Source organism: Ranitomeya imitator, chromosome 1 (genome assembly GCF_032444005.1).
Source record: "Ranitomeya imitator isolate aRanImi1 chromosome 1, aRanImi1.pri, whole genome shotgun sequence".
Lineage (NCBI taxonomy): Eukaryota > Metazoa > Chordata > Amphibia > Anura > Dendrobatidae > Ranitomeya > Ranitomeya imitator.
In genome coordinates, this window is record NC_091282.1 from 352,501,453 (window position 1) to 352,510,729 (window position 9,277).

At 44.7% G+C, this 9,277-nt stretch overlaps 1 protein-coding gene across 1 annotated transcript in view; it reads left to right on the forward strand.

The window, feature by feature from the left end:
* The window catches only part of LOC138657771 (tubulin polymerization-promoting protein family member 3-like), a 29,919-nt gene extending 20,965 nt beyond the window's left edge, over nt 1-8,954 (forward strand). The window contains exon 3 of the mRNA XM_069745435.1: nt 8,324-8,954. Within this exon, the coding sequence (XP_069601536.1) occupies nt 8,324-8,512 (189 nt within the window). The 3' untranslated portion in view covers nt 8,513-8,954. The remainder of the gene's footprint in view (nt 1-8,323) is intronic.
* The last annotated feature ends 323 nt before the right edge of the window (nt 8,955-9,277 follow it).

Genomic DNA, 9,277 nt, shown 5'->3' on the forward strand with positions numbered 1-9,277 from the left:
GGAGTTCCGGCCGCACATGCGCGGTCTGAAAAAGCGGACCATCGGCAGCAAAAAATGTTACATGTAACGTTTTTTGCTCCCGGCGGACCGCCACAACACGGCGCAACGGTTGCGACGTGTGTCAATGCGTCACTAATGTTAGTCTATGGGGCAAAAACGCATCCTGCAGACAACTTTGCAGGATGCGTTTTTTCCCCTAAACGACGCATTGCGACGTATTGAAAAAAACGCCAGTGTGAAAGTAGCCTAAGAGTGGAAATTTGCTCTGATGGAACAGAGGAAGTCGTAGATTAACTGCAATGCTCATGTGTAATAACAATGCCTTGTGAACGCCAGGAGAGACAGCAGGGAGATTGGAGGAGCCGTGCCAGTCAGGGAGGTAAGTATGCTTATTATTTTGTTTTTTTGTTTTCTTGACCAGACTGTGGCTTTTAACCCCTTCCCGACCCATGACGCCACGTAGGCGTCATGAAAGTCGGTGCCAATCCGACCCATGACGCCTATGCGGCGTCATGGAAAGATCGCGTCCCTGCAGATCGGGTGAAAGGGTTAACTCCCATTTCACCCGATCTGCAGGGACAGGGGGAGTGGTAGTTTAGCCCGGGGGGGGGTGGCTTCACCCCCTCGTGGCTACGATCGCTCTGATTGGCTGTTGAAAGTGAAACTGCCAATCAGAGCGATTTGTAATATTTCACCTATTATAACGGGTGAAATATTACAATCCAGCCATGGCCGATGCTGAAATATCATCGGCCATGGCTGGAAATACTAATGTGCCCCCACCCCACCGATCGCCCCCCCCAGCCCCCCGATCTGGCCGGTACACTGCTCCGGCTCCCCTCCGTCCTGTGCTCCGCTCCCCCCCGTGCTCTTGTCCGCTCCCCCCGTGCTCCAATCACCCCCCCGTGCTCCAATCACCCCCCCTGCACTCCGATCCACCCCCCCGGTGCTCCGTTCCACCCCCCCGTGCTCCGTTCCAGCCCCCCCGTGCTCCGTTCCACGCCCCCCGTGCTCCGTTCCACCCCTCCCGCGCTCCGATTCCCCCCCCGTGCTCCGATCCCCCCCCCGTGGTCCCCCCCAACCCCATCATACTTACCGATCCAGCCGGGGTCGTGTCCGTCTTCTCCCTGGGCGCCGCCATCTTCCAAAATGGCGGGCGCATGCGCAGTGCGCCCGCCGAATCTGCCGGCCGGCAGATTCGTTCCAAAGTGCATTTTGATCACTGAGATAGATTATATCTCAGTGATCAAAACAAAAAAAATAATAAATGACCCCCCCCCCCCTTTGTCACCCCCATAGGTAGGGACAATAAAAAAATAAAGAAATTTTTTTTTTCCACTAATGTTAGAATAGGGTTAGGGTTAGGGGTAGGGTTAGGGTTAGGGGTAGGGGTAGGGTTAGGGGTAGGGTTAGGGGTAGGGTTAGGGGTAGGGGTAGGGGTAGGGTTAGGGGTAGGGGTAGGGTTAGGGGTAGGGTTAGGGGTAGGGTTAGGGGTAGGGTTAGGGCTAGGGGTAGGGTTAGGGTTTCGGTATGTGCACACGTATTCTGGTCCTCTGCGGATTTTTCCGCTGCGGATTTGATAAATCCGCAGTGCTAAACCGCTGCGGATTTATGGTGGATTTACCGCGTTTTTTTCTGCGCATTTCACTGCGGTTTTACAACTGCGATTTTCTATTGGAGCAGTTGTAAAACCGCTGCGGAATCCGCACAAAGAAGTGACATGCTGCGGAATGTAAACCGCTGCGTTTCCGTGCAGTTTTTCCGCAGCATAGCGATTTTTGTTTCCCGTAGGTTTACATTGAACTGTAAACTCATGGGAAACTGCTGCGGATCCGCAGCGTTTTCCGCAGCGTGTGCACATACCTTTAGAATTAGGCTATGTGCACACGGTGCGGATTTGGCTGCGGATTCGCAGCAGTGTTCCATCAGGTTTACAGTACCATGTAAACATATGAAAAACCAAATCCGCTGTGCCCATGGTGCGGAAAATACCGCGCGGAAACGCTGCGTTGTATTTTCCGCAGCATGTCAATTCTTTGTGCGGATTCCGCAGCGTTTTACACCTGTTCCTCAATAGGAATCCGCAGGTGAAATCCGCACAAAAAGCACTGGAAATCCGCGGATTTTTCAAAAATGGTGCGGAAATATCTCACACGAATCCGCAACGTGGGCACATAGCCTTAGGGTTGGAATTAGGGTTGTGGTTAGGGTTGTGATTAGGGTTATGGCTACAGTTGGGATTAGGGTTAGGGGTGTGTTGGGGTTAGTGTTGGAGTTAGAATTGAGGGGTTACCACTTTTTAGGCACATCAGGGGTCTCCAAACGCAACATGGCGCCACCATTGATTCCAGCCAATCTCGTATTCAAAAAGTCAAATGGTGCTCCCTCACTTCCGAGCCCTGACGTGTGCCCAAACAGTGGTTTACCCCCACATATGGGGTACCAGCATACTCAGGACAAACTGCGCAACAATTACTGGGGTCCAATTTCTCCTGTTACCCTTGTGAATCTAAAAAAATGCTTGCTAAAACATAATTTTTGAGGAAAGAAAAATGATTTTTTATTTTCACGGCTCTGCGTTGTAAATGTCTGTGAAGCACTTGGGGGTTCAAAGTGCTCACCACATATCTAGATAAGTTCCTTGGGGGGTCTAGTTTCTAAAATGGGGTAACTTGTGGGGGTTTCTACTGTTTAGGCACACCAGGGGCTCTGCAAACGCAACGTGACACCCGCAGACCATTCCATCAAAGTCTGCATTTCAAAAGTCACTACTTCCCTTCTGAGCCCCGACGTGCGCTCAAACAGTGGTTTACCCCCACTCATGGGGTATCAGCGTACTCAGGAGAAACTGGACAACAACTTTTGGGGTCCAATTTCTCCTGTAACCCTTGGGAAAATAAAAAATTCTGGGCTAAATAATTATTTTTGAGGAAAGAAAACGTATTTATTATTTTCACGGCTCTGCATTATAAACTTCTATGAAGCACTTGGGGGTTCAAAGTGCTCACCACACATCTAGATAAGTTCCTTTCAGGGTCTAGTTTCCAAAATGGGGTCACTTGTGGGGGGTTTCTACTGTTTAGGCACATCAGGGGCTCTGCAAACGCAACGTGACGCCCGCAGAGCATTCCATCAAAGTCTGCATTTCAAAACGTCACTACTTCAATTCCAAGCCCCGGCATGTGCCCAAACAGTAGTTTACCCCCACATATGGGGTATCACCGTAATCAGGAGAAACTGGACAACAAATATTGGGGTAAAATTTCTCCTGTTACCCTTCAGAAAATTAAAAAATTCTGGGCTAAATAATTATTTTTGAGGAAAGAAAACGTATTTATTATTTTCACGGCTCTGCATTATAAACTTCTATGAAGCGTTTGGGGGTTCAAAGTGCTCACCACACATCTAGATAAGTTCCTTTCGGGGTCTAGTTTCCAAAATGGGGTCACTTGTGGGGGGTTTCTACTGTTAAGCCACATCAGGGGCTCTGCAAACGCAACGTGACGCCCACAGAGCATTCCATCAAAGTCTGCATTTCAAAACGTCACTACTTCACTTCCGAGCCTCGGCATGTGCCCAAACAGTGGTTTACCCCCACATATGGGGTATCAGCGTACTCAGGAGAAACTGGACAACAACTTTTGGGGTCCAATTTCTTCTGTTACCCTTGGGAAAATAAAAAATTGCAGGCTAAAAGATCATTTTTGAGAAAATAATTTTTTTTTTTTATTTTCATGGCTCTGCGTTATAAACTTCTGTGAAGCACTTGGGGGTTCAAAGTCCTCACCACACATCTAGATTAGTTCCTTTGGGGGTCTAGTTTCCAAAATGGTGTCATTTCTGGGGGATCTCCAATGTTTAGCCACACAGGGTCTCTCCAAACGTGACATGGTGTCCGCTAATGATTGGAGCTTATTTTCCATTTAAAAAGCCAAATGGCGTGCCATCCCTTCCGAGCCCTGCCGTGCGCCCAAACAGTGGTTTACCCCCACATATGGGGTATCAGCGTACTCAGGACAAACTGGACAACAATATTTGGGGTCCAATTTCTCCTATTATCCTTGGCAAAATAGGAAATTCCAGGCTAAAAAATCATTTTTGAGGAAAGAAAAATTATTTTTTATTTTCATGGCTCTGCGTTATAAACTTCTGTGAAGCACCTGGGGGTTTAAAGTGCTTAATATGCATCTAGATAAGTTCCTTGGGGGGTCTAGTTTCCAAAATGGGGTCACTTGTGGGGGAGCTCCAATGTTTAGGCACACAGGGGCTCTCCAAACGCGACATGGTGTCCGCTAACAATTGGAGCTAATTTTCCATTCAAAAAGTCAAATGGCGCGCCTTCCCTTCCGAGCCCTGCCGAGTGCCCAAACAGTGGTTTACCCCCACATATGAGGTATCGACGTACTCGGGAGAAATTGCCCAACAAATTTTATGATCCATTTTATCCTACTGCCCATGTGAAAATGAAAAAATTGAGGCGAAAAGAATTTTTTTGTGAAAAAAAAGTACTTTTTCATTTTTACAGATCAATTTGTGAAGCACCTGAGGGTTTAAAGTGCTCACTAGGCATCTAAATAAGTTCCTTGGGGGGTCTAGTTTCCAAAATGGGGTCACTTGTGGGGGAGCGCCAATGTTTAGGCACACAGGAGCTATCCAAACGCGACATGGTGTCCGCTAACGATGGAAATAATTTTTCATTCAAAAAGTCAAATGGCGCTCCTTCCCTTCCGAGCCTTACCATGTGCCCAAACAGTGGTTTACCCCCACATGTGAGGTATTGGTGTACTCAGGAGAAATTGCCCAACACATTTTAGGATCCATTTTATCCTGTTGCCCATGTGAAAATGAAAAAATTGAGGCTAAAATAATTTTTTTGTGAAAAAAAAGTACTTTTTCATTTTTACGGATCAATTTGTGAAGCACCTGGGGGTTCAAAGTGCTCACTATGCATCTAGATAAGTTCCTTGGGGCGTCTAGTTTCCAAAATGGGGTCACTTGTGGGGGAGCTCCAATTTTTAGGCACACGGGGGCTCTCCAAACGTGACATGGTGTCCGCTAGCAGAGGTCCCCAACTCCAGTCCTCAAGGCCCACCAACATGTCATGTTTTCAGGATTTCCTTAGTTTTGCCCAGGTAATAATTGCATCACCTGTGCAATGCAAAGGAAATCCTGAAAACATGACCTGTTGGTGGGCCTTGAGGACTGGAGTTGGGGACCTCTGCGCTAAAGAGTGGAGCCAATTTTTGATTCAAAAAGTCAAATGGCGCTCCTTCCCTTCCAAGCCCTGTCGTGCGCCCAAACAGTGGTTTACCCCCACATATGAGGTATCAGCGTACTCAGGACAAATTGGACAACAACTTTCGTGGTTCAGTTTCTCCTTTTACCATTGGGAAAATAAAAAAATTGTTGCTAAAAGATAATTTTTGTGACTAAAAAGTTAAATGTTCATTTTTTCCTTCCATGTTGCGTCTGCTGCTGTGAAGCACCTGAAGGGTTAATAAACTTCTTGAATGTGGTTTTGAGTACCTTGAGGGGTGCAGTTTTTAGAATGGTGTCACTTTTGGGTATTTTCAGCCATATAGACCCCTCAAACTGACTTCAAATGTGAGGTGGTCCCTAAAAAAAATTGTTTTGTAAATTTCGTTGTAAAAATGACAAATCGCTGGTCAAATTTTAACCCTTATAACTTCCTAACAAAAAAGATTTTTGTTTCCAAAATTGTGCTGATGTAAAGTAAACATGTGGGAAATGTTATTTATTAACTATTTTGTGTCACATATCTCTCTGGTTTAACAGAATAAAAATTCAAAATGTGAAAATTGCGAAATTTTCGCCAAATTTCCGTTTTTATCACAAATAAACGCAGAATTTATTGACCTAAATTTACCACTAACATGAAGCCCAATATGTCACGAAAAAACAATCTCAGAACCGCTAGGATCCGTTGAAGCGTTCCTGAGTTATTACCTCATAAAGGGACACTGGTCAGAATTGCAAAAAACGGCAAGGTCTTTAAGGTCAAAATAGGCTGGGTCATGAAGGGGTTAAGATGGGACTGTGCAATAGTGAACAATCCCTTAAACAATATCTTCAATCAGTAAGAAGAAAGAATACTTCAGCACTCCATCCAAGATACAAAAAAACTGGTAATCTTTAATCAGCGAGGCTCAGTACCTTTTTTTTGTACCTTGGAAAGTGTGCTGCGGTATTATTTTTCTTTTTTACTGGATAGCAGATTGATGGGCTGGAACCTGACTGCGTGCATCGGCAAAATATCTGAATTTCAGTTTTGTATATTGCAAGATTACTTCTGATGATTTCTACCATTGGTGTCCCAAACTGTTAATTTGATGGTCATTTCCATCATAAAGAGTCTTGTAGCTGGGGAAGAAGTTAAATTTTTACACATGATCTTGTGACTCTACCTAAACATATTGCTATTTATACTCGCTAATACAATTACTTATATTTTAGCAAATAAACATCACCAGAGGTGTTTGACAGTCTCTCCCAACTAAAATAACATGCATCCTCTATTAGGCTGTGTGGGGATATAATTGTGAAAGGAGGCTGTGTGGGGGATATTATTCTCCATGCTAGCTGTGTGGAGACATCATTCTCCATGGTGGCTGTTTGGTGACATAATTGTGTAGAGGAGCTGTGTAGGTGACATTATTTTCCAAGGAGGCTGGGTGGGACACGTAATAATGTGTAAAGGAGTTGTGTGGGGACATCATTCTCCATGGGGGTTGTTTGGGGACATAATTGTGTGAGGGGGCTGTGTAGGAGACATTATTTTCCAAGGAGGCTGGGTGGGACACGTAATAATGTGTAAAGGAGTTGTGTGGGGACATCATTCTCCATGGGGGTTGTTTGGGGACATAATTGTGTAAGGGGGCTGTGTAGGTGACATTATTTTCCAACGAGGCTGGGTGGGACACGTAATAATGTGTAAAGGAGTTGTGTGGGGACATCATTCTCCATGGGGGTTGTTTGGGGACATAATTGTGTAAGGGGGCTGTGTAGGAGACATTATTTTCCAAGGAGGCTGGGTGGGACACGTAATAATGTGTAAAGGAGTTGTGTGGGGACATCATTCTCTATGGGGGTTGTTTGGGGACATAATTGTGTAAGGGGGCTGTGTAGGTGACATTATTTTCCAACGAGGCTGGGTGGGACACGTAATAATGTGTAAAGGAGTTGTGTGGGGACATCATTCTCCATGGGGGTTGTTTGGGGACATAATTGTGTAAGGGGGCTGTGTAGGTGACATTATTTTCCAAGGAGGCTGGGTGGGGAGCATAATAATGTATAAGGGAGCTGTGTGGGGACATTATTCTCCATGGGGGTTGTTTGGGGACATAATTGTGTAAGGGGGCTGTGCGGGGGACATTATTTTCCAAGGAGGCTGGGTGGGGAACATAATAATGTATAAGGGAGCTGTGTGGGTACATCATTCTCCATAGGGGTTGTGCAGTCACAGACTGCATACTTGTCAAGTTTTAGACTGGATAACCCCTTTAATCACACTCAGCATATGTTATCACACTGCAGTGAGGAGAGCAGAATGTTTGCCAATCCATGTCTCACACTGAACCTGTTCTAAGCTATTGTGGGGGCATGTTCTTCCCCCCTCCCGCAGTGTGTTGCTGTCTGCTTATGATTGGTCAGCATCAGAAAGAGGAAGAAGTACATGCCTCTAGAAATTCTGTCTGGTAATGCCCACTTGGACTTAATAAAAAGTAACCGTTTAAGTGCCAAATACTTTGATTGCTAATATCTCTGCAACAGAGTGGCGAAATTAAAGAAAAACAAAAATGTTTGATTCCGCTCTGTAGTCACTATTACATAGTCTGTCCAGATCAACATGAAAACTTTGGTGAAAGGTCCTCTTTAAATGAGCGCTGACCTACTTGTATAATGTCAGTCCGCAGAAATCTGCCAGTGTAAATGCTTTTTTATTTTACCGTTTGTTAGTGGGTTGCACATACATGGATGTATGTGTTATAAAGTAATTTTTCAAATGTACTGTAACCCAGTATGAAATCATTAGTGCATAGACCTTGTTTATCAACTCAGATATGCAGTATACATTACCAAAAGTATCATATAAGATGTCATAGATGTATATGCTACTGTGTATTTAAAAGCCAGTAATTGTATAGCTCCACCAGGAGAGGAGATTGACAGAAATGACATCAAGTCTTTTAGTAGAGGGGTAATTTGATCCCTTTGAAACCTCTTTGTTCCTGTGGTGCGAGACCCTCCTTCTTGACTACCTGGATTTTTCATATAAACAGCATAACTCTGCTCTGTTTTACAGAAAGCTGTGACTGCAGGGGCCGTGGATCGTCTAACAGACACATCAAAGTACACGGGATCACACAAGGAACGTTTTGATGAGAGTGGCAAAGGCAAAGGCATAGCAGGACGTGAAGAACTGACTGACAACTCTGGATACGTTGGGGCGTATAAAGGAGAAGGGTCGTATGAGAAGAAAGTCAAGGAGTAACTCAAGAACAACAATTGAAGGAATAATAACTGAAGGGACCCTAAAAACATCAGTAATGTCCCGAAATCCACTAGGATGAAACAGTTAATTATTTAGTATCTAAGACATCTGTCCTTAGCTTACATTAACCTGTCAATAATACACCATCAAATGTGAAATTGGATCCTCTCATTTTTTCTAGGTCATATGAGACATGTTATTCTATCCCAGGACTGAGCAAGTGGCACACTGCGTCTTTTCTTCTACTAGGAGCATGCAGACTGCTCATCTAGATTGACTGTTCCTGAGTCTCTGATTAACCCTAGCACATGTATATGTAGCCTGTTCACAGTGTTTATAATGTTGTACGTTAGAGCCACAGCAGGCGCTCTGTGAACCTCTATGTGACCTGTAGATTTGAATTGCTGCTGTATTGCGTCTCTATACAACTTGTAATTTTTAAGAGGCTATAATACAACTGTGTTCATGAGGCCCAAATTAATTTCACCCAATTTTCCAAAGAATACATAACTTTTTTTTTTTCATTTGCTTTAGAAAGCATAGATGATTATTCTTTACAATACCAAGGGATCCCATATATCTTTACAGTGGTTAGAGGTTCACTTTCTTGTCAATCCCTTGCACAGGCGTGGTAATATTATAAAATTCTGGCTCCCTTCAACCACCACAATAGCCAGACCTATACTTGCCACAAGGCACCGGAATTCCAGTGCCTAGGGCATTAGGTTGCAGGGGGTGGCGCCTAGATCAAGATTTAAAAAAAAA